The sequence below is a fragment of the Patagioenas fasciata genome, chromosome 1 (assembly GCF_037038585.1).
Source record: "Patagioenas fasciata isolate bPatFas1 chromosome 1, bPatFas1.hap1, whole genome shotgun sequence".
NCBI lineage: Eukaryota > Metazoa > Chordata > Aves > Columbiformes > Columbidae > Patagioenas > Patagioenas fasciata.
This window is the reverse complement of record NC_092520.1, coordinates 138,576,240-138,601,768: the sequence shown is the minus strand read 5'-3', so window position 1 is coordinate 138,601,768 and position 25,529 is coordinate 138,576,240. Positions and strand designations below refer to the sequence as shown.

The window sequence follows — 25,529 nt, the reverse complement described above, 5'->3', positions numbered from 1 at the left end:
AGTTATTAATATTCTGCCATCAGCTTTAAAGGGAACAAGATTTGCCTTGCAAAGCAACCAAGAAAGCTACAACTATTTACAAGGTGACTTAAGTTATGGCAGTTTCGGTTGCAACAGCTACAGAACTTAGAAATACAACTAACTGTATGAGTAACGTGTTCTGGTAAGCACCCAATTCAAACACTGCTAAGATAATTAACTCCAAATTTTAAATAATCAGGTTGTAACATTCTACATTAAAAACATTCCTCTGAGGAGAATGTGGGCAGAATATCTTTAATATGCATCCAGCATACACATTTAACTATTACACATATAAAAAGGCAATAAATTTTATACAGAAATTTATTGTGCAAGAATGATCTTCATGCTCATTTACAATAAAATAATTAGTTTTAACAAATAATCATGCCATTGCTTAATTTCAACACTAAGCAGAATATTTACATTCAAGTTTACATGTTTGTTCAAGTTCCATGTATGGTGTCAGAATTAAGTCAGAATGCATCTTCAGATCAAAGTTTGCATTTTTTACATTAAAATATCACTGCCTTTCAGATATTTACTGGAAATCACAAATTTCCTTTCTTTGCAGTACCCTCATTTCCCAGCCACTGTACTGGAAAAAAACAAAAGCTAACTTGCAGAAATCAGCATCACAAACATACATCAATCTCCAATTTGCCAGGCATTTCCAATTTGTTAGGAGGCTGGAGCAAACCTCTGTGTAACTGACTTTGGAGGACTGTTTATGTCATCTTTGCAAGAGATCATGCCTTAAGAAAACAAGCCTCAGGACTGTTCTGTCACAGAACTTTGTATAAAAAAGGGGCATACCGCCAATATGGAAGTGACAGTGTATCATAGCACCTAACACTTTGGAACTTTTTTTTTAGCCACAGGGATAATTAGGAAGAGAGCATCATGGTCTGGCAACTTTTAAAAAATAAAAATGAACCAAAAAAAAATCACAAAACACCCACCCAAAACATATGCTGTATGGTAATAATTTTTTTAAAATAATGAGTTTACAAACAGTTGAAAAATATTTTTAGTGCGCAGAAATTCAAATTGTGACTTTTTGATGGTGCTTCTTCCTCTTCACATTCAAGGATCCAAGAAAAATTCAGACTTCACCTCATATTTTATTAGCCCGAGCACCAATTTCTTGCTCCTTTTTAGCAAATGTTGAGAATACAGGCTTCTCAGTTACCTCCCACCCACCCTGATCCCTCTTTTACTTTTTAAACTGAGCCAAGAATCAGCTAATACAATATGCAAACCCAGAGATGGTTCTCTTAAACAGCTGCAAAACCAACAGAATTTTTGTTTAATTTCACAGTTCCATGTGAGGCCAACTATTTTAATCCACACTTTCGTATCAGTGCTTCACCTTCTGTCTAGGTTTCAAAGGGGCCTGTAATTATAACAAAAGAATCACAACATACTTGCCAATATGCTGCCCTGACTATATCACATAAAACTGAAGGACAAAGTATAGTGATGATTGTCTTGGATTTTGGCTAGTAATGTTATCGGAGACACTGATTTTGAAGATGCAAACCTGAACATTCCCACATTTTAAACAATCTTCATATTTGGCAGAGACTATTTCACTTTTTTGTCTTCACGTTGTGACATCTCCTCCAGAACTTGTGGGCTGAGAAACAACTGTAGAAGGTTGTACTGGTAACATTTCTAGCTCAGATTCACGTACAAAGATGACTGCATCACCACTCACATTTATTAAACACTGGGCCTGAAAAAAAAGGTCAATGCACAGTTACCAAACATTACAGAATTAGATACTCTGTGTTCACTGACATCTGCTAGATGTAACTACACAGATAATAGAAAAGTCAACAGAGATCAGAGAAGGACAAATGATTAGAATATATTAGTGAGGCAATCCCTGCCACATTTCCTTCTATATCCACTCACTTGTGTGCCAAACACATAGACAGATTCTCGTAAGACCATCACAAATGAAGGATCTGTGTAGCTGTACTTCCTTTTTCACTGTTTTGAACACATTTCATGTACCAGAACAACCACATTCAGTTGCTGCCCTTACTAACGAAGTTTTGTCCCTTCATGTCCAAAACGAAGCATTTTATATCAGCAACTCCACGTGAAAAGGATGAAAATCCTAACACTGCAACATCGGAAAAGCTAAGTAAGTACAGCTGTTTCCTGCAATTTACTCCATTCTAGTGAACTTATACCCATTTGGGGATTTATGAAGCATAATTCTAATTTCGTGCTAACTCAGGTGTTCAAGAACACTCTCTTGGCTTCTTTAAACAGGCATGATTATGAGAGATCCACAAGTGTTATGCAAACATGGCTCTACAGTATTCCTTGTTTTTTAAATACATGTGCATTTGTGTCATACTGGTCATAATACCATTGCTATTTCATATAATTATTTACCTGATTTTTGTTTGGATTCTCCATGAAAACACACTGCTTCATTATGTATGAGACAACGGCATTCCCCCCTAAAGCTGCAACATGAGCTCTCACCATTGCAAATACTTCAGCAATAAATGCATGGAGAAAACCACTGACACCACCCTCCTAAAATGGAAATTAAAAAATACATTTTGTGTTAGGGAGATGCTGAACACTTTTTTTTACATTTTCACCAGCTGAATATTTCAGTGAATCCTAAATAGTATATTGTACAAAACTTAAAAGGGTCACAGTTGAAAATCAGACCAATGGAACATACTGTTTGAGAAAGATTCACAAGTAGGTTATTCATTTGTAACTGGTATTCTTTGCAGTCAGTATATTACATATAATCATACTTTTCAGACATTCCTACACCTCTGCAGGCACATGTAATACTTCACTGACAGTTGAATAATAGGCTTTTCTTTCATCAGGAAGAATATTACCCATTTTTTGAAAACTGGGAGGCAGATAAAGAATAATTTCTACTGAGGATTAGAAGAGATTTAGTCTTCTTGGAAATTACCAGTAAGTAGTGGCCGTTAACTTTGGTCACTGGCAGTTTACGTATGCTAACAACTGTCGTGAGTTCTCAATGCTCACTAAATAAATGTTCCCTCAAAATACAAGGTATTTTGACAGAGCAGAGACTTGACACCAGCTATTCAAGCTTTTTTTTCCCCTTGAAGCCCAGAACTTCTAGCCATCCCGTTTTGTTAAGTTTTTTGACTTGATGGTGCTTATAGGGGATTTTTACTTCTTTAGTGCCAAGCTGAATAATTTAAATTGCTGTGAAAGGAAAAGGGAAACGAAGAAGTACAGGGTTTTTTTCTACACAATGTTTAAGAAAGAATGTGAGCTACTACACTAGGGGAAAAAAAAATACACAAAAAACAGGCAACCCACACAAAAAAAATCCACAGAAAACTGAGGAAAGAAACTGATGAAATTGAACTCACTACTGGTTCAAAATGTCTGTAAAATTTCAAAATGAAAGTGAAAGGCAGGACCACTAGACTTTCCACATGTGTGTGTGCCACTAGAGAACGTGAGAGAGGCAGGTAAAGAAGAGGCTAGCTAAGGTGAACTTCACCAAATACAGACTGCACTCATATCTACCGGAAAAAGTATAATACACCCTGAACAGACTCATAAAGACATTAGAAAACATATCTTGGATGAAAATTAACAAAAGGGCCAGTATAATTTTGCTGCTCCAAGCATAACCCATGAATGAACTGCAGCCAGAAATCAAAATTTCAACACCAGTTTATAATTCCTTGTGAAATTTTGATTTTTGTCCAAATGTTTTAACAGTCACAGCAACTTATGGGGAAAAAAAATGTAATATTACAAACCTAATAAAAAATTTGATCACAACAGATAACAACAGATTATAAGTAGCTACCTGTAAACAACAAAACCTAAGAGCAATGGACAAATTTGACTTAAAATTATCATGAAGTTCTGAAGCACGGCATCTGATATAAACTTCAGCTTATGAAAGCATTCATAAGGCCTCAATATTCTGTAAACTACCATAAGCAAAATATAAAGCAATACAAACAAAAATGCTGCTAATTATTTTTCTGCAGAACCTGAAACACATTGGTTGAGTTTGATACAGTGACCACTCTGTTTTGACTGTTAGCGCATCAGGGCAATACTGTGCAACTCAGATTAAAACTGGTTTGTGACTCAGCCTACGCAGCTAAAATAGATTTAACTTCATGGCCCTGAGATCTGCTACCACCACTACCAAAGCTTGCTTATCAGCTATTTGTATCTACAGAAGCTGCGGTTAGTACAGCAATCTCACGTAACCACTTCCCTGATCCTACCATATACATCCTTTTGAAAACATTGCCCTTCTCACATAGATTTCTTAAGTTAAAAGGGGTTGTAACTTGCTAGATTCAAAAAAGATGTTTGTCCAATCAAAGTTTCTCTAGAGAGCTCGCAACTCATGTTTATGAAGGCTGATCATTTTTATTAAAATCTGCTCTGTAATTTTACCAATGTATAATTAGTAACAAACGGCATACTCCTCAGCATTAACAAACCTGACAAGAGGTGCATTTCTGTGGCCAGAAACAGTAGCAGAAGGATGCAGCTACTTCCCAAAAGAACATGAAAAGTGTAATGAATATTTCTTGGATTTTTTGCATGCTCAGAGGAGTACCTGTTGTCCAGATCTAGACTAGCGATCAGTGTTCAAGTATCAGTAGCTACAATCTCTAAGCTGCTGGTGTGATTATATACCCTACGACACTCTTTTTAGACACTCATCACACATAGCTGTGTTACTGAGAATGCACAAAATGTAATATTAACCACCAGCAAATACATGGTAAAAATTAATCTTTGAGCTTGCTAAAAGAAAGAAGAATTGATTTTTTTGTTGTTTTTATTTAAATTGATCTCAGTTTTGGATTCAAAGGATCCCATCTCACGCTGCTGCTCAAGGACCTATTTTTTCCTGGTTTAGTGTTATATGCAAGTTCAACAACAATGGCAATGGTTAAGTAGCCCCTTCCGAGCATTGCAAAACACAAGGCAGCTCTAAATGCTCTATAACAAGAGCAGTGCAACGTGACTAACTCTCTATTCAGTGCCACCTCCAAGCTACAAAAGCTCCATTGACTTGCTGTGCCATATCTCAACTCAAACCTGTTCAGATATTTACCTCTGATTATAATAAATAAACAAGTGCTAATCCCTGATATAAAGCTCACCTCACGCAAAGAAGTGGTTTCTCGTATAAAAAACATGTTGATTATCCCAAGATATTTGGTTATTTTTGCCCCAGGTAGAAAAGAAAGAGGTGTCATCTTAACAACTGAGACAGTAGAATTGGTGCATGATGGAACAGAACGGTGCCGTAAGTATCCCTCAGCCAATGGACTTGTTTTATCAAGTGAAGCAGCTAAAAAGATGGGAAAAAAGAAGAGAAAGTAACTATCAAGTGAGACTGATTACTGTTTCTCAAAACACAAAACCTCTTCTTTATGGTTTCCAAATAGCTTGGTGACAACATTCAGCTGCCTGTGATGCTCAGCCATACCGTGTGAGAAAGGAAATTATCATGCAATGCATGCAAAAGGAGACAAAAAGCTGAAATGGAATTTATTTGGAAGAGTGGCATTCCTGCAAAGGAAAACATTGAGGCGAGTAGCTGCACATACAACAATCAGTTATAAAGTGAAGGTAAAGAAAAAAGTGCCAACATTTTGAAATATGTATTCTGCTGGAGGAACAAATTACAGAAAGTGTGAAAGTTGTTGTGTTTCCCCAGTGCAGCATTTTCCATTAATACAGATATTAATCTCTGCTAATTAAAGCAAGATAGACCTGTGGCCAAAGCACTACTGAAAAATAACTCACCACTTGCTAATTTAGTGACCATTGCCTTGACTGTCACCTTGGTGATTGCTTCCTGTTTCTCACCAAAAATTTTCCAAGATCATACATACACCTACATCCATGCAGTGTATGTTACATAATTAGTAGGCGTACACATTTATGGACAACTAATTTTTACTAAGTGAACAGAAATACTGTATTTTGCTTTTTATGATACTGGTTCATAAACCCTATATTAGCTTACAAAGTTATGAACAATGTCGGCAGTTTTCACGCGCAGGTATTCATTCTACATGGGATCTGCAATATTACTGCTGGGCAGGAAACTCCACTATTCACCACTGGGAAATCAGAGATATGTCTCAGATTATCATAACGTGGTAGAAACAGCCGCCTACTTGTCTTAATTGATCCGCGCCTTATGGTCTGAGCTTTCAGTTTAATGAGCTCTATCCAGCTGTTGCATCTGTCTGCAAAGGAACTGTAATCAATTGACGTTGCTGAAAACACAGACAGAAAAACAAAAGAAAAAAAACAAAGAAAAAAAATATGGATGATGTCTCTTGCTCATCTCAATGCTCCTTTTGAGGAAGCAATTATCTGTGTCTGAGAGAGAACAAACATCCCTTTCCAGGTCCATTTAAAAGAAAAGTTACAGTATAGGTTTGGACAAGTCCACTTTGTTTCTTTGGACAGTGTACCGATTCCTGGTCATGTCCCAGCTGTGAATCAATTGCCTGACTGGGACTTCATCACTGAAAAAACATGCATATACAGTCATTAACGACTTACGCTAGATTTTTTTAAAATCTCATTTTAGGTATTAAGTTCTGGTTTCTTCAAGTTTATTTAAGCCTTGTTTTACTTTTCATTCCTATTCTTTTCCTCATGATGAACTGCTGATCTAGACTTAATCTTCCTAACTATCTTTATCAATACCTAACCTACAGACTGAAGAAAAGCTTTGGTAATGAGGACAAGAGTCACATGCTGAAACAACACCTCAGTTTTAAACACAAATGAATTTTCCTTACAAAACACTGTCCTCCTTCCCCCAATGTCCCCTCTCCAGTACCCCCTTCCCCCATTATCATTACGATGAGAAGTAGAGTTGTTTCTGCTATGACTTTTGGTATTAGTTGCAGGGGTGTTTGCATATCTTTAAAAAAAAAAAAGTTTTGCAAACATTGTTTCTTCATTACCCTGAAGAAACGGAGGAAGACATGCTAACTTCAAAATAAGACAAGCAAAAAAGCTCTCTCTCAGGGAACTAATTTTCTGTCAGATAAAGAGGTATCAATATATCTGACAGAGAGACACTGTTATTATTAAGAATCTGATTTCTGTAATTAAAAAAAACCACATCAAATATTATGATATAGTTAAGCCACACCAGAGCATGCATTCTCAGTTAACTAGTAAACACTTCCTGGATTAAGACACATCCAAAAAGAGTATACCAATATCCCAAGAATGCTCTTTCTGTTCTGGCATACGACTAAATTAAGTAAACTCACCTCTCTGAGCAGCAGGAATACCTGTCTGGGAAGTTGCACCCTCCAGGACTTCTAATAAGATAAAATGAATTCCATTCAGATAATATATGAGCAGAGTCATGTAGTACAAGACAACAGCTTTCTGTTATTAAAAACTTGTAGAGTTAAAGATGAGAAAAATAATATTTTATACATACTATACTATGTACTTCGAGTGCACATAATAAATTGGTATAAATAATTAACTTTGTTAAATCTGTCTTGCGAATTATAACATTTACTGAAGGTCATTACAGTATAAGGTTGAATACAAATATTTTTTTAAATAACATGAAAGCCTCTGAAGTGATGTACAGTACAATATGGAATGTAAATATCAGGAAAAGTGATACACGTGAACAGGCTACCCTCTACTGGTCAGTGCCCATTATACAAGTAGCACACTCCAGTAACAGTGAAGAAGACACCAGTCAGAAATTTCTGGATAGCTCCTCTTCTTGGAAATGAAAGTTTAACAGTATCATAACGTGACCAATCAGAAGTTAAGCACACAAAAATGCATAAAAAGAAAAAAATAGAAAGCAATAAGCATATTATTGTTGAAATTAAACTGACCTCTGAAAATACAAGTACATGTGGTAGGCACTCTCCTTTATACAACATACAGAATGGGTAAAAAAGAAAGCTGATTTCAATGGATGATGACCTAATTTCTATTGCAGTCATAAAAGAATTATGACAATGATTCTTGAAATGCAGGTCTATCTCGGATAAAATAAAGGAGCTGTTTAACAGCTAAAAAGTGCTGCACTGTACAAATAATTTATTTTGCAAGTTTAGGCTTAAAAATAAATTGCATGCAGTTTTGCTCAGCTGAACAATCAGTATTTGCTAATTAAATATTTCCCACCATGAAAAATATTAGCTTAATTATTTGAGGCTGACAATACATGGAGTTATTTTATGTGGGCCTTTTACAGAAGCAAAGCAGTATGAAGCAAGGCTAATTATGAAGTAATTTATAATTCTCTAAGTCAAATGACACCCAACACCTAGTGGTTTGCAGCATTTTCAATACTCTAAATTCAAAGATAGAACTACAAAAAAATCTTAAAAAGAATACACACAGAACCAACCTTACATGACTCTCAAAAAATTTGACTTTAAGAGTGAAGAAAGCCATTACGCTTAGGTAGCAAAGAATATTTAAAGCACGTGAAAGTACAGATATTTTAAAGCTACTGCAACAATGGAAGAGCAGGACTCAAAATCAGTAAAACACAATAGTTCAGCATTCTTCTATTTAACTGACCTTTTGCTGGCAAGGACGGTTGAGAAGCAAGGGGATCAGGGCAAAGTTCCAATGGAAATTGTAACTGTTCTTCATTGTCTGTAGATGCTTCAACAAAGAAAAAATACCCAGTTGATAATTAACCCCCAAAACAAGATTTACCAGCAGTAAGAAACTCTGCAGATTCAACTTAGTCAGGCCTGAATGCAACAGATTTTTTCAGCGTATGCATATAGTGATGCAGTTTTAAGTGTGACACTAAATCCAGCTGCAAAATTGAACAGAACCTGTGTTCCATCGAACACAATCTGATTAAGTATTTTCAGGAAAAAATATTAAATTCAAGTCAAGTGTTTTATATTTGATTCTGCAGTTGGAACTGAGTTAGCTTTACATTACAGTAAAAATTAACATGATTTATTTCACATATAAGAAAACAATTTACTGTTGCTATTTAAGATGGTATAAATAATGTTTTAGAAACATATAGCTCTGTTCTTCTACCTAATTCCATTCTTCAGAATGCAGTATCTTCAAAGTTCTGTCTACATTCCCACATCCAGATTGCACACATACATTTCTAGCATAAGATGGTACTTCCCTAGCAAGATGATATACACAGATTGCAGTATTCTCTTCTGTTACCTCCATAGTGTTATATGCTCTACTGATCTCCAAAAATATTACTGATCTACTTAAGTGGGTTTTTGAGTCTTCATAAATATTATGAATTAATTTTTTTCCTGCCTTCCTGAAGTAAGGACAAAATTTGCTACTTATAAAGAGCAAGTATTCTCTAATGACACACACCACATTTCACAATACAATGGAAATACTGTCAGCTGTCCCACCAATTCTTTAGAGAAAAATATTCAAAGAAAGATAATACATGGAATAAGGAAATACTCAAACTTTTTTCATGTTACTGTGAGTTTGTTTTTTACATACAAGAAAATACCTAATACTTGTTAAGTGATCCTGCTGAAGGTCACATATATTAACTCTAAAACCCTCTATGTTATGACTTTACGATTTTCTAGAACTTTCCCATAGAAATCTGTACATGTAACTGAAATGAAAAAGGTGACTCATTAGGTATTAGGTGGAAAAAATGAAAGAAAAATACTATCTCTTATCTTTACATGTCTCACAACATTTACCTCTTTGCTGTGATTTTTCTGTAGGGGCTTTGTTGGCTTGTAATGTTTGGTTTTTGTCAAATGTAATTGCAACAGCTGTGACTGCAATCTGCAAATCAGAAATATATGGCATATTAGGTAATCTAATCTCTCATGCAATCTGTAAAAATAATTTTGCAAACAAGCAAACTTTTTAGATAGAAAAATAATAAGGAAAAAATAATTTAAGTACGTATACTAAAAACCCTTCACAGCACAGCATAAAAGGCAATACTGAGGTCCACTGTTAGAACATACATCTGACAGTGTTTGTCCAAGGTTTATGATTTTGTTCATCAGTTCTTTCCTTCATTGGTGAAGTGACATAAAAAAGAATCACAAAAACTCACTATCTTTGTATTTTTAAGATAAAGAGATGTTTAATTGATCACAAGAATGGTGCTATGCTTTCTCAAGTAAACACTCAATAGGTCATTTTTTTTCTTGAGCAAACATTATGGCCTTAACTTTTACTTCAAAATTAATCAGAAATACTCGTAAATCAAATCCTAGGCTAGTTTACTCTGAGTAGTAAATATTTATTAAAGGCCAACGGTGGCATGCCTACACGCTGGAAGTCAAAAGAAGCAGTTTATTTACCTGGACTAATTCATCCTCTGGTAAAGCAACTGTAAAATTCACATGACAAAGGCAGCAGGGAACCATAGATCGTAGTTTAAAATACAAGCTCTGTTGAAGACAAGACACAATTTGTGTTAACTCTAAAAAAAAGCATGGTTTATTTCAGAGAAATTAAAGATCAAAACTTTTCATAGTAGAAAACATCTAAATCATATTAATTTTATTATTGCAGAAGAATAAGAAGTGTGGAAAAGTCAGGATAGAATGCAGCCTTTTAATTTATGTTTCTAGAGTACACTACCAATCAAAGGACGCATTCAGATCCGAAAAGCTTTGGAAATCCTTAATACATTAAGGCAGCTGAATCTATCTCTAGAGCAGCTTACAAACTAATTACAGACACTCTGTAGTCTAATTCTGAAAAGCAATTACGAAGAAAACGTTATTTTCAGCACAGCCTGATTTTACTTTGCTTCCCTTTGAACAATTGAAAAAAAAAATGTATGAAATAAGATTCTTACCTTTAAGAGATTCTCACAGAGATCATTAAAGTTTTTGTTAAGTGTTTGATTTGTTAGGTTAATGTTGCCTAATCTGGATACTCTCACTGCTGTGAACATCTGAAATAGAAGCACACACGCTTATTTATTTTCCAACAGATGCCTGCATGTTATATTAAAACCAAAACTAATTCATAAAGGCAAATGATGCCTAATATGGTATGGGGTGGGAAAGGAAGAATGAGAGAAGGACCGAAAGGAAAAAAACTATAGCAATAGTACATGAAGTGCTTATTGTTCATGAAATTTTACAAACAAAAGGCAAATTTTCTGTGAGCTAATGTATACGAATGTATGAAAAAAGTGATTAAGCGAGATATTAAATACTCTATGTTCTTTTTACTTGCTTCATAAAGGAGTCATTCTACCTGCTATGTATTTTCATACAATCACAGAAGAGTTTGGGTTGTAAGGGACCTTCAAAGGCCATCTAGTCCAACCCCACTGCAATGAGCAGGGACATCTGTTTTGTTAACTGCTGTTGAAATCATATGTTGTTCACAATAATGTAGACAATAACAGAATGTCATATATAGGTGCACAGGCAATCCTACCAACCTGAGAATATGCAGCTGGTGGAGTCATATTTTCAGGTTTGAGCTGTGCCCCTGCCAAAGCACAGTCTTGCACTGTGCTAATTAGCTCTAAGAGCTCATTTAGATATAACAGCTCTGTTTTAACTCTCGCCCTGTGAGACTGAATTGTGTTGTACAAACATGACCAAAATGCTTAAACTTCATTACAAATGGAATTTTTCTCTACTCACTGGACTGGCTAATTCTTATTTATCTTAACCTATTAATGTTATCATATTCAGAATCTCATACTAAGTAACAGTCAGCAATTTACGTCTTTTAAGAGGCTGTAAAATCTAGCCAAGTTCTCAAAAATGCTCCAAACCTTAAAGTTCATATTAACAGTAATGATTTTTTAATATTTGTATTTTTGTGACAAGTTCTCTGTAACATTAACAACATCAAAAAAACCCAAACTAAACCAAACCAAAGCAAAAGCACACACCAAAAAGACCCAGAAAGAAACAGGTTCTCATATCCTACTTTTCTTACCAAAAATATTAACACAAGAGTGTCCTTTTAATTTACCTTTCAAAATTCGTGATCTCTAATATACATTTAGATTATTACATCATATTTCAACACAATTTGGGAAAAAAAGTTTTAATTTACTTTGAATACGCTTACTTGAATTTCTGGTGTCCAGTTACTTATACCAGGCATAATTTCCGTGTTGCAACTGTAAAAACCTGCAAAGAAAATATTTGGGGAAATTTATGTTGCACATTGAAATACAAAAATACTTTCAAATGAACTGAAGTGACTTTACTTGATGTTTTGCAAGTATTCTCCCTCCTGTGTTTTTGAATATTGAATAAGACCAACATTCAAAAACCAAACATAGTATTTGAAGAATACAATATAACATATAAAAGCAGTGCATGCTTTCCGTTATCCATACTGCAGTGAAAAAAATAGATAGAAAAGATGGAACTCACTACTTCTAAACCACTAATTCAGTACAGAATTCTTATTCTGAATATTTCTTGAACCACCAAAAAGCAAGGCCAGAAATGGTATAATGTTGTGAAACAAGAGAGAGGCTACAATGGCATGAAATGCAACAGTGACAGTTGCTCCCCATGGAGACAGGGTAACTCATGTCATCTGATGCAAGACTGATTGATGAGGGGCTCCCTGACTGCTCCACGGAACCTCTCCCTGTGGAACCCCACAAACCAACAAACTCCTGACTAGTTGGTCCTGAGCATGAAGAAGCATTCAAAGAAACCGTAGGAAGGGTAAATACCCAAAACACACTACTGCTCTGTCTAGTTTCTAACAGACAAACTACATATGAATGAGGAAACCTATTAAAAAGGTAATACGGGAAAAGCTAAAAAGCTAGCCTTCGACAGACAGCATACAGATGCTTTAAAGATACTACCTAGAGACTGAGTGCAAATATGCAGCACTTACTAACAGAGACTTGAAAATATTTAAAAAAGAAAGTATAAAGAATAAACAGCAGGGTAAGAAAAGGTATAAGCAGCAAACTGGCAATGTTGAAAATGTAAAGATATAGCTAAATGAGCACAAAAATGAAAAATCTGGTAGGGTCTATGTAAATATACAAAATAAACTAAAAAATAAATTGTGTAGCAGCTTGTGGAAGGTATAAATATTAACAGATTTTTCTTTCAGAACATCAAAAGCAGAAATCTCATTGAAGAGTCAAATAAGATACAGAAAGAATACACAGACATGACAACCCAACAGTGGAAAACATGCATTTTATTTTTTTTTTTCACATGAGTGTTGACCACGATAGTGGAGCTTTCCACAATATCAGAAAACCCTTGTTTTCCATCAGAGAACCTGTCTTAAACAAAAGTGTTTGAAGGAGATATTGAACAAATAGGCAACTGAAAAATAAGGATTCCTATAAACAACAGGAAAGGTAAAAGATTAAATAGCTGACTAATCAACAATGAACTCTCAATTTAAAATTGCCCCACTACCAGAGGAGAGGACTTTTTAATCTTCAGATAGTGAGGTGCTTTTAGTGACTTAAACCTACTGATTTGCTTAGTACAGATATCTGTATTAATGGCTCATATGTGGTTCACGGGCAGATGGAAAAGAAGACACTGCAGAGGAGCTGATACCACCTTTCTAAATAACAGTCACAGCTCACAAGCTGCCAAGCATGTAGACAAAGGGCTGATAAGTCTACTTCAGACATCAAAAAGACTCTTTAAGAAACTAATATGCTGAAGGGCAGAATGGAGTACCACTGCAGGAAACAATTATTGTAAGACTGGAAAGAGAGAGTCAAAATAAATGCAAAATTTTCAAAGTGGAGACATCTGTAACTCAGGATTGTATGCTTCAAGCATTTGCATAACTTATCTGCAAAAGAGGATAAAAGAAGGTCACTGCTGACGGCCTTACTTTAGGGTAGTAAATTAACTGCAGCAGGTCCTAGCAATTGTTAATCAATGAGGCATAAACAATTCAGTGGTAATAATAGATAATTATTACAAGGACAGTTCTGAGCTCAACAGTACTCAAAATGATAAACATTGACACCAATTGTCAGGAAGGGAACATTATATGGCTACAAATACTTAAAGGTCATTCTATTCTCTGTATTTCTACTTTCACTGTCCTGAAACCTACAAATTAGCCATTCAGTCTAAAAAGCTTCAGAAGCTGGTACACTAGTAGAAAAGATCCAATTGTTATACCCATGTGAAGTAACAACAAATTTGCAACAAGAGCACACATCAGTGAACCAAATGCCACTCAAATTTACTGTGTTTACTTCAGTTTTCAATAAGCAACAATCCCCGTAAAAGGCTTAATGACTTTTCAGAGGTATATCTGACAAGCTAAACATTTCAAGTATATTTTCACTGTTACTCTTGAACTTTTTTTCCTTTTAATAAAACCAGTTCTATTTTGTCATTTTGTAAATAAGAAAAAATACATTTTTAACTATACCAGAAGGTGGTGGAGCATCTGTCAGTAAAGAATGTACGTCTTCCATTGCATCTGTATCATCAATCTGGAGAAAGGAATAATTGACAAAAATCATGTTGCTGTTCCAGTCAGAAGTCTCAGAAAGAGGTAAAAACTTTGTCATCAAGAGATCTACATCTGGTAGCTAAGTTACAATTTTAAAAAAGGATTCCATCAACTAGACATCTGAATCCTAATTAGCAGCCTATGATATGCTTAACACTTGAAAATTAGTTCCCTTAATTAAATTGTATATAAAATGATGCAATAAGCACTGAGGGTACAGAAACTACAGCAGATTTAGAATGATAAACAGAGAATTTTTAGAACAGTTTAAAATGCTGAAAGAGGTTCCACATAACTTGTAACTTCTTCCAGCTAAGGACCTTTGGTTACTAGAGCTCTCATAAGGTCTGTATTACACTCATGTGATCATTCTCTGCCTATTCCAATAACACAAAAGTCTTTCCAGGATTTTAAAAACCTCACTTAGTAGGAACAGTAGAAAAAATCAAATAGGAAAAGGTAAATTTCTGGATTATTAGTTTTTCCTATCCAAATAACCTCCATCCAATCTTTAAAGACATCATGTTGCTGTTCCATATCTGCCATGCTACTTTCTGTAAATATTTGTCTGTCATGTGTCTTTAGGTTCATTCTACCTTATTGATTCTACCTCTAATTTCCAACATTTTCTTAACAAGTATGTTGGAAATTGTTTATATTTTAACTCCAGTATTCAAGTGTTCTCTGACAGGTATTGTTTCCCCTTCTCCTAGTAGTAAGAGGAGTCTTTTTTCTTCCCTTCCAAAAAATACAGCCAGCCTTACCTCTCATAATTGCCTTCTCAGCATCTCTTAGCATTTCCTCATCACAGAGCATTTTCTACCACTTTTTCTTACATATTTGCAGTGAGCAATGATTTTACTCTCGAAAAGTCAGAGTCAGGAGCTTCACTAAAACTCCTGGAATACTGTTTCTGATACTCAGTTTCTTAACAAAGACATAGATGAAAGGGCCTTTTTTCTATAAATAAAGACCGAACTACTGAAACACAGGGGAGCATATTTTAGGAACAACATATTCACATAATGTAAGCCAGTAAATAATGGTCCTTAAAACATCAGATCTTATTTTTCTCTTTAGCACCATTTATAATCTACTCTATAGTACACTACAGTATACTTATATTTTTCCCTTCCACATGGAGATCTCCTCCTATCCTCCCAAGTGCATATACTGCAGTTAATAAGTAAGGTAGAAGAATACTACAAAACTGTAAAAAAATAGCTGACCTTTGTTTGCAATATACAATGCAGTCTTTCAGCAGCTGAGCTTCGCTTATAACACATCAAGCCTCTTTATGAAGCAACTGGACAGAAGAAGTATGCCAAGCTTTTATGATTGCTCTCTTTCTTCTATTAGACAGCCTTTAGAAGTGAAATAGAAACTGGGCTTATGTTCTTCCAGTATTTTTCATAATTTGTCCAAAGGGTCTCTTGCCATGGGTCTCTTGCCAAAGGGTCTCTTTGGGTTGCTTGTGTGTTTTGATTTGGGTTTTTGTTGTTGTTTGGTGGGTTTTTGGGGGGTGTGTGTTTGTTTTGTTGTTGTTGCTGGGGGGGGACTTGTTTGTTTTGTTTTGTTTTTAGTGTTTTTGGGGGTTTTTTTTGCATTTTTTGTTCAGCTTTGGGGTTTTTCTGCCTTACACATTCTTCTGTTTTTTGCAAAAGCATTCGACCCTTTTTGCATTTATCCAAGTATTTTCTGACTGGCTCATTCATTTCAATACAGTGCCTCAGAGAACATCTATCCTAACTTTTGTTTTGAGGGTACAATTCCAATCCTGTCAGCCTACAGAGATGATGATACTAAAACAAAACCATAAGCCTGTTAAGACCAGCTTACAAAAAATACTTGATGAAAACTGTCCTCATTTCTTTTTACTGTGAAAGCTGATCCTGGTATGCTTATAATGCACTGGAGAGCAAAAATTTACTTGAAGCACAGAAGCATTAACCAATCTCAATTTATTATACCAGCCTCTCCCAACATGTTATTTTTTCACTGCCTTTATCTCTGTTTTCAAATTAACTGCTGTTACAGCACTCTCTCATTCTCTCTATGACCCCTTCTTCCAGATTATTTCTTATGAAGATAGTGATTTGTGAAGATTAACATAAAGGAAAGCCTTTAATGTACCTTAGCCTGCAATTACAGGCTGTAATTTAATTCAATTGTTTTCTTTTTCTTAGACTAGAACAGGTATTTATAATACCTGTATCTACAAGAAGATGATCAAAACTCTAGCCTTCATTAGTACTTGGGTCCTTCAAAATTGTATAACGTTAAAATCACATCTTTGAATTTTAGTGAATGGAGAGGTAAAAGAAGTCTATGTTCTTTATCTATAGGTGTTGTCTCTAGTTGTAGCTGTAGAAAGAATTTGAAGGTATTCTCTGAAGTTTTAAATTATTTAACTCTAAAAAGTAGCAGTTGAACTGAGAAAAGCAAGTCTTTTACACCCTCTCTTGACGTAGGTTTTTTTGAATGCTTGGACTACTACCAGTTCTGGAAACTGGTAACTCTATTCAACTATAAGAGTGTTGAAATGGGAAGAGTATACTAGATTTTTCTTTGCTAAGTGTAAAGTGTGACAACACAGAAGCTCAATGTTAATAAAAAAATATATCTAAGTTTTGGAACAGTCATGACTGCTGCTTGAAATAGGCAGATGGGTATTTCCTGCAGTCCTCAATTGTTATTCTAGATATTGCTACATGCTCACAACTAGCACAGTGATCTTTTCAGATATTGTCTCTAGCATAATATAGCTACGCTTGAAGCAAATAGAATAAGAGAGAGACCATGCAAAATCCAATACTTAACATTTTCTATTGATACAAAATGGAAACATTTATATACAATTCAAGAACTGTCTTTGGGGATGAGTAAGAACACTTTTCTCAATTTTTTTACATATATTTCAGGAAAAGTATGAAAATGAGTACAGAAAACATCACCTCCAAGACAAAAGCATCCTTCTTCCCATGTGAAAGATCTAGCTCTGTAACTTCATCAGAGCTTTCTGACTGAGATCTTAACAACCTGGAACGTTGTCTTGGCTCTGGAATGGGAGACCCAATGATTTCTTCAGGTAGCTCCTAAGAAGGATACAAAAAATAACAGTTTTTCTAGGTAACTTAGAAATAATTTCAATTATAAGCAATTTGTGAACAAGTCTAACATTCGGAACATTCTCAAAATAATTTTACTGAGAAATAAATCTAAATAAGTACAAACAGATTTGGATATGTGGCTTAAGAGATCTGAAAACTCCAGTAGGTTTCCAAAAAACAATGAAAAGAATCTATCTATTAAAAACCAACTTATGTTCTGAATTATTCAGTCAATATAACATTGTGTATATCTGCTTGACTCAGAATGCTTCATTTTTAAGAATATAAAAGCTTTACTTACTGGAGGATTAATCTCATAAAGCTCCTTGTTTTTTGCAATCGTATCATTTATTTTCTTTTGCATGTGAGATATATGTTGCTCGTAAGTGCCATCATTCGGAGTCTTCCCAGCAATCTGAATACCACCAGGTGTTGGCAAAGCTGCCAGATACACACCTGTTGCAGACTTTAAAAAAGTCATTAAGAAAAATTATAATTACATAAGCACGTATATCCAATATTTTCATATGTGATTTTCCATAATGCTTATGCTCTAACAGACAGCATTGTACCATGCACATTACAGCATGATCTCTTTCCATAATAAATGGATCTTTCTTTCCTTTCACTTACGAAAAAAAAAACACTACTCTTTTTAATAAACTCTCCTTCTCATGGGTCTTTTCCATGGCGGAGCTCTTAACTTACCCAACAGTTTCAAAGTACGAATTAAAACCTCTGCCTTAGTATATTTTGCATAGGCAAGTGACGGTTTCAAGGATTTAAAATGCAGCCAAACCATTTACAGTATCACTGAAGTTGTGACAATCCCATTTCTATTTACAGAAAACAGATCATCATTTCAGACAACAGAACACGCAAGCCAGTCAACATTACACAAGCATCCCCTTACAGCAATGCAGCGAGAAGCAGCATACTTCACTATTCTAACCGCATATGACAGAATGAGGTTAGAAAATATTGGTAATGGACACTTCTTGCCTATCTCTAAGACACTTCAAATCTATCATTTATTTCTTCAGTGCCACCAAAGAGGCAACAGAATGCCCTTTTGTTGGCAACTAACCAACAGATTTATTGAGGACTTAATTGACATTATTGTAATAGAAATGTATTGTAACTTAAGGAACAGGGGTATCTTTGGCAGGACCTTTAAAGAACACAATCAGTTTTCCAAAACTGATGCCATTGAACCATTTGATGTTTCTTTTCCTCTCATTCCCTTTCTAATAATCTTGTCCTCTAACAGAATTTCAAGAGATTTGAGTCTTCTTTTTCTGGTGCTGAAAGACAGTCTGCCCTGATTTGTCAAAGAATTAGACATTTCATTCCCTTCCCACACTTGACTTACTCTTAAAATGACATTTTAATATCTCTAGTTACTCTGAATTCCACAACACTCATACATCTTTGTGTCCTGAGAAATAACCGTAAGAAAGCAAAAGAACTGCAAGATTAAAACTGTACTTACTGCCAACCCCATTAGCATATTTTCACCCACAGTGATCTGAATTCTCAACCCAAACAGAGCATTCATTCCTCTCAGCTTAAGTTTATTCATCAGTTGAGTGTGCACTTCATATTCCATAAATGGCAAAAGATTACTGATAGATGTCGCATTTGCTTCAGCTTGAGCTTTCTTTTTTAGACGGCATAACCTGACAACATGAAACAGCACATGACATCAGCAGACAAACAGTTTTAATGGACTGTTGAACATCAAGAGTGATCACAGGGTATTTTGATTCCACACCCCCCCCCGCCACTGTATAACCTAATACAACCAGTTTCTTTTTAACGTATTTTAAAATCCTGCAAAATACTAAATTCTCATCAGGAAGATCAAGTCAGACTGAGGTACTGAGTCTCAATAAATAAGATCAGATTTTCATTTTTAATTGGAAACTGCATATTTATATTAACAATAAAAACAGATAACATAAAAAGTAAAATTATAAACCAGAACAATACATAGCCTTCAGCAACATTCAATAATATTCTCTATCAAAGAAGAATACAAAATTACAAATACTGTATTTTTGTAAACCACTGAATGAAATCATGTCTCCTTTCTTAAAACATGCTTCAGCACTGTTAACAGACAGAAACAACATGCATCACATGGGGTTTCTGTCATAATAGCCTGACAGCACTGAATAACTATGCAATATAAACACATTTTCTACAGATCCCAGATAACCATCTATTAGATGTTTGGCTAAATGTATTAACACTCCTGTCATACAGCAGCAACTGTTAAAAATTTGGCCTGCTCACTTTTGTCAAAGAAAATGCTGAAGTTAAACACAACTTGGTTATTGCAGATTGTCTGGCATTTGTTAAACATTCCATAAAAAAAGATTATTTCAAGGGACAGTTACTGCAGCCCTTTTCAGTTGAGCCTCAGAACTGATGAGGTGTATTCTTCTAGACTGCTGCAACGGTAAAATAAAACGTCAATTCTTTAAAAGAACTCCTTGAGACTGTCTTATCCAAAAATTTGTGTTTTCAGCTTTTCTTCTAGCAAGACGTCAAATGCAAACATCTATTTCTGCTGCAACAACCCTCTTAAACACTAATGTGCAAGCACAGTAAATTACATCAACTGATACAACACGTAACACAGGTGGAGGAATAGCCTGTCCTCCTCCTCCTGTACCCTAATATACTGTCATTAACTCCTAGCATTTAAACATAAAAATTTAAAGTTTAATGACATACTGGATTTTAATAGCAACAGGAATTTTTTCAAAGATCTCCAAAACTTTACTAAGAAAACATTCTGATAGATACCTGGCTTGAATAAGACATCCCTTCCCAATAACTATCGCCTCTACAGGAAGATCAATTGTGGTGAAAAGGACATCAGGAACTTTTTGCTTCCTGCAGTTGTAACAATAAGTGAGGTGAGCAGGGAATGGCATGTTCAGTTCATCATATGGTATATGGCAAAATCCACAACCTGGTGGTGAAGCTTCTTCAATCCTAAAAATACATGATGGAGAACATACTTAAAACATCTGCATCTTATTAACAATGATCAATATGTGCACGTGTATAAACAGCTACAGAGACCTACTTGAATCATATACTGCAGCTATACTCTGCTCCATTACACCAATGTGACAAATATTACATTTTATGCATTAGAAGAATAAAATCAGGCTGCACACTAGTAGCTAAAATACTATAAATAAAACTTTCATTTAAACTTGTTATGCAGGGATTAAGAAAAAGTACGTACAATGACTAACAGCTTATATAAACCTAAAACATTACTGAGCTGGCTTTAGGAACTATGATTTCTTAACTAGTCCATGGTACAACAGTTGTATGGAGAATTTGCTGTACCCAATACAGCAAAAGACTCTTTGACATGGATTGTGTCCAAAAATGTACACTAATCAATGTAAGCAACAAACCAACCATCCTACTGAGAAGCAGCAAAACATATATAAACATTGTAAGAAGATTATTTCCTAAGATAAGGTATTAGGTAAAACTTGTTAATTACTTAAAACACTTAGTCACACTAATACCCCGGAATGCCCACTATAAAGATATGAACAAGGAGAGCATAGGCAAACTGCATCACTGCAAATTTATTTTGTTTCACATAAACAATTCTTCCCAGTGAATTTTGAAGAAATGCTTAAGCAAATCTCACAGGCTTGGAACATTAGTTATCATAGACTTTGGCAAATATATTTTGTCTCAAACATGGGCTTTGTCTGTTTGGCTGTTTTACCTTCCTTTAGCATTTCTAATCTATGACAAGACTCTTAGTAGCACTAAAATACACACCTTAATAAAAATGCAATTTTCTTCACATTATGAACATGACATTTCTTTCTGTCCATCATATAGTGAATATAGAAACAAGTATTTTTGTTCTGGCTACAGTTTTCAAAAGTCTGTCTACACAAGAAGATAATTGTCTCCTGCTAACCAAGTAAAATAATAATAAATAATACTATGTTGGCAGGGTTATTATGGAAAAAGTAACTCAAGTGCCAAGGTGTAATAAATAGCCTTAGTTACAACTACAATAATCCCCTGAAATATTTTATGAGTATCCTGATGAACACATAATAAATTACCAATATACATTAGTTAAGCTAATTATTTTTTCCCCAAGAACAACTGTTTGGCAATACTCGTTCTTCAAATTTCATTTGCAAGAGCAGAAAGAAAGGGCAACTTCATGTTTTTCCTTCAGTTTCATGATGTTGTTTACAATCTTCAACTAAAACATACATCTTTAGTAAATATCTGGCATAATCTTTTTTTTTACAGCCAAGCTATTTCATGTACCATGCAGCTCTTATGCAAATATCACAGCCACAGCAGTTTTTGGCTTACGTAATTTATCATACACCTGTCATTTTTATAGTGTGATATAAAGTTCAGAAAGATACCTGAAGAGCGGCAAAGAAAAAAAACTGAGTTATGATCTGTGGTTAGTAGTCAAATGTGTTACCTTATTCAGACTGTTAGAAATAAAAACAGAATATCTAATTTGGTGCAGAGTTCCATTACTTCTGTTGTTGTTGTTGTTAGTGAAAAGCAGTAAAGTGGTTGGTCCCGCATCCTGCACTATAACACTGTAACCTACCCTAATAGAGAAGAACTATCTTGGCTCTGAGGAAAAAAATCAACCTCTCCCTTCTCTGACCCTATGGAAAAGAAGCCAGGCTGCCAAGACAACCTTTGTTCCAAACAGCCTTCCACGGTGCCATCCTGAAGAAACCTAGGGTTCAGTACAGCTGCTGTGCCAGACGCGGACAAAATACAGACCTCTTCACTATAAGAGAGAAAAGAATTACAACAAAGTGAATTCCTGCTACTTGGTGCTACTTTTCTTTAAAACTATTACATTAAAAGGCTGGTACAAAAGTCTTAATTAATTCAATATAATTACTGATTTTGTGCATTTGTGGAATTTTATCCATTAAATCTCACAAACAATCCTCTTCTGGTTTTAAACCATTGTGTAAGTAGGAGATGCAGAAGAATTGAATAGAAAGACTAAAGAGCTCTGCCCCATTTTATAAATAATATGCTATAACATCACAAAGGCTAACCACGTTTACATACGGTTTTCAGCACTAGGGCTAATAATGCAAAGAAATCAAGCCAACCAACACAAGCAAAGAAACATTAAAAAAAACAAGGTGTAATTGTTTACCAAAGAAAAATGGAAGTTGAGAGCCTCATCATCTTATAAACATTCACTCTCAAAATGAAATTACAACACAACACTGACAAGGATGCATCTTGGAATATTTAAAAGTAGCAGAACAGTAGAATTTTACTATGAACAACTACAATAACGGTACATGTAAAGTAACTGACCATGTTCATGATTTAGTGAAGTTAAAGCTCCCAGAAGTGCAAACTATGATCACAGAGCTCTTAATATTTCTGAAACTGTTAAATAAGAAACAAATCTCTAACATTCAGTACTTAAAATACTAGACTGGAAAAAATACAGAGAAAAGCTTTCCCACATTTTCTAGAATGACACACGTGCCTTTTTAATATGCTGTGCCTCCAAAATAATTTTTTCATATATAACCCATCTGGTAGACCAGTACTTAAGAGTTTTGAATGGAATAAAGCTGAACTGATAAGTAAGCATGGCAACTCTAATAAACTATTTTATCAGTGATCAAATACTACCACACTAAATTCCCAAAGAAAAACAAAAGTGCGAAATAACCCAATAACTGACTGCCTTTCTACAATCTGTACAATCTTTCCACACAGTTAAGGTAGAAAAAAAACCCCAAATATTCATGCTTTTTACAAGGAGACCAACAGTCAAAAGAACAAATTTTCCATTTTTAGTGTAAGTTAAGCCCTCAGGAATGCAAACTTCCACATTGCAATTCTGAGGTAAGTATGATCTTTAGTACACCAAGTAAGACAAAACATAACCAGACAAGACAGCCTAAGGAACATAAACTATGCCTTGTCCGTAAAGTAAGTTCTTGTTTTCCTACTTCCCTAGCACAAGCACTCGACTTCCAAAAATTGTTTTCAAGTTTTGTGAAAGTTCAATATATCTGGTGTTAACCTGCAGTGAAGCAATAAATGTGAAGGAGCAACATGTGAAGTAATCCATGCTGTGGCTTTCAGACTGATCACTTCCTGTTACCTTACTACTTTGCCAACATGTAGAGTGTACTCATGAAAGCACCGTATAACTCTGTATTACTTTCTTCTCCTTAATCATTTGCAAAGTAAAATGTAACTTCTTTTTCTCACTTCTCTCTTTAAAAAAAGCAAACCTTTAGTGCTTTTTCTTTAAAGTATTTACACAAAATCAACTTGACAGAAAATAAATTTAGATATCTGAGTTTGCTTCAGTTACTTTGCTAAAGCTACTCAAAGCCAGCAGGGAGCCAGAGTACTTTTCCGTTTACTACCAGTAAGACACACTTGGTCTCAGGAGGAGCTCTTCATAGATTATTTTCTGGAGCTAGAAAGAAAGAACCTTTCCTGGGCAAGGACAAGTAGTTCGATTAATCCAAATTACTCTTCCCAGTCTCTGAGGCTTTCACGAAGTCTGTTATTAGGCCACCAAAATACATTGAAATTTTCTTAGTCAAGATAGATTGGAATTTTCTTAGCCCCATGGAATACAGTAAGACACTGGAGTTTTGGCCTGAATAGGATGAAGGGCTGGGGAACTCAACCTCAAGACCAGTGCAGAGTTCCAGTTTAATTTAAACACTACCTACTGAAAGATAAAAATAATCGCATGCATTTTCCAGAAAGTAATATAGAACGTTTGCACCTAAAGTATTCTATATCTATCAGGTCACATATTCTCCTTTAATTGAAAATTAATACATTTCTAGTAAAGAATTGTGCTTTAAGTTTGAAGTTTATCATTTAAGTACTGGTCTGCCAGCTGTTACCCAATAATGAAACTGCAATACATATACTTTTTAGAGTCTTAACTATTTAGGTAGATTAGCTTTAGAAAATTTCATAGATAAATTAATATTGTTATTACAAAAGCAAATATGTGAGTTTTAATCTTTTTTAATTGTTAATTAGAAAAAAGCTTAAAACCCTATCGAAACCCAAACCAAAATATATTAAATAAAAAAAAAAAAAGCAGCAGAATATTGAAATTAGAAAGTTACTTTAACAAACTCTCCGAAGTAAGTATACTAGACAGTACCAACAACTGGGTTGAAATAGTTCATAATTTTTAATCCACAGGCGATGAAATAAATTTTCTGTGGCATTTTGAAAATGAAATCATCATGATTTACCAAATGCTAGTTGATTCACTGTAGCCCACTACAGCATGACAACCCAATGCCTTGGCATGGGATTTTATTTCTTGTCTGATTTCTGCCCACCATGCATCTCGTGTCTCTGGTTCATCTGAAAGACAAAGTATAAATCAGTTCACTATTCTGCACCATGTCAACATCAAGCTTCATGCAATTAATCTGATAAGTCAAATTTTTCATATTCAAGTGTTTTGTTGTATCTAGACATTTTTTATTTCCTAGCTATCACACTTCAGGCAAACACTATGGGGCTTTTTGGTTAATTTTCTTGTTTATCACCATGTGAACAGGTTCTGACAAATTACTGCATTCCTTCTGTTGTCCATGTGACAAATAACACCAACATACTGTAAATGTTGCAGTCTCTACCCACTTGAAGACCACACTGTCAGTGTCCAACACCACAAGAGCAGCGTGTAACTTGAAACAGAGCATCACAATTACTCTGTAATATTGAAAACCTAGTAACGAAACAGTTTTTGCAGTAATAAAGTAATATTTTACTTTTGTATACACTTGACATCTTTGAAATAAACTCAACAGTTTTTCCTAC

The 25,529-nt window shown here is 34.9% G+C and overlaps 1 protein-coding gene across 23 annotated transcripts in view; it reads right to left on the bottom strand.

Moving 5' to 3' along the window:
- Positions 1-260: 260 nt before the first annotated feature.
- C2CD5 (C2 calcium dependent domain containing 5) overlaps positions 261-25,529 on the bottom strand; it is a 71,693-nt gene continuing 46,424 nt past the window's right edge. For 11 of the 23 annotated variants that reach the window (XM_071815803.1, XM_071815852.1, XM_071815820.1 and 8 more), the window contains 17 exons: positions 24,953-25,067; positions 22,279-22,467; positions 20,457-20,648; positions 19,135-19,321; positions 17,944-18,108; positions 17,487-17,627; positions 14,449-14,512; positions 12,130-12,191; positions 10,889-10,987; positions 10,386-10,475; positions 9,768-9,855; positions 8,629-8,715; positions 7,338-7,388; positions 6,219-6,320; positions 5,193-5,383; positions 2,434-2,580; positions 261-1,759 (listed from right to left, as the gene is read on the bottom strand). In XM_071815803.1, the coding sequence (XP_071671904.1) occupies positions 1,628-1,759; positions 2,434-2,580; positions 5,193-5,383; positions 6,219-6,320; positions 7,338-7,388; positions 8,629-8,715; positions 9,768-9,855; positions 10,386-10,475; positions 10,889-10,987; positions 12,130-12,191; positions 14,449-14,512; positions 17,487-17,627; positions 17,944-18,108; positions 19,135-19,321; positions 20,457-20,648; positions 22,279-22,467; positions 24,953-25,067 (2,102 nt within the window). In that variant the 3' untranslated portion in view covers positions 261-1,627. The remainder of the gene's footprint in view (positions 1,760-2,433; positions 2,581-5,192; positions 5,384-6,218; positions 6,321-7,337; positions 7,389-8,628; positions 8,716-9,767; positions 9,856-10,385; positions 10,476-10,888; positions 10,988-12,129; positions 12,192-14,448; positions 14,513-17,486; positions 17,628-17,943; positions 18,109-19,134; positions 19,322-20,456; positions 20,649-22,278; positions 22,468-24,952; positions 25,068-25,529) is intronic. The other 12 variants (XM_071815826.1, XM_065846347.2, XM_071815824.1 and 9 more) reach the window with 6 other exon arrangements.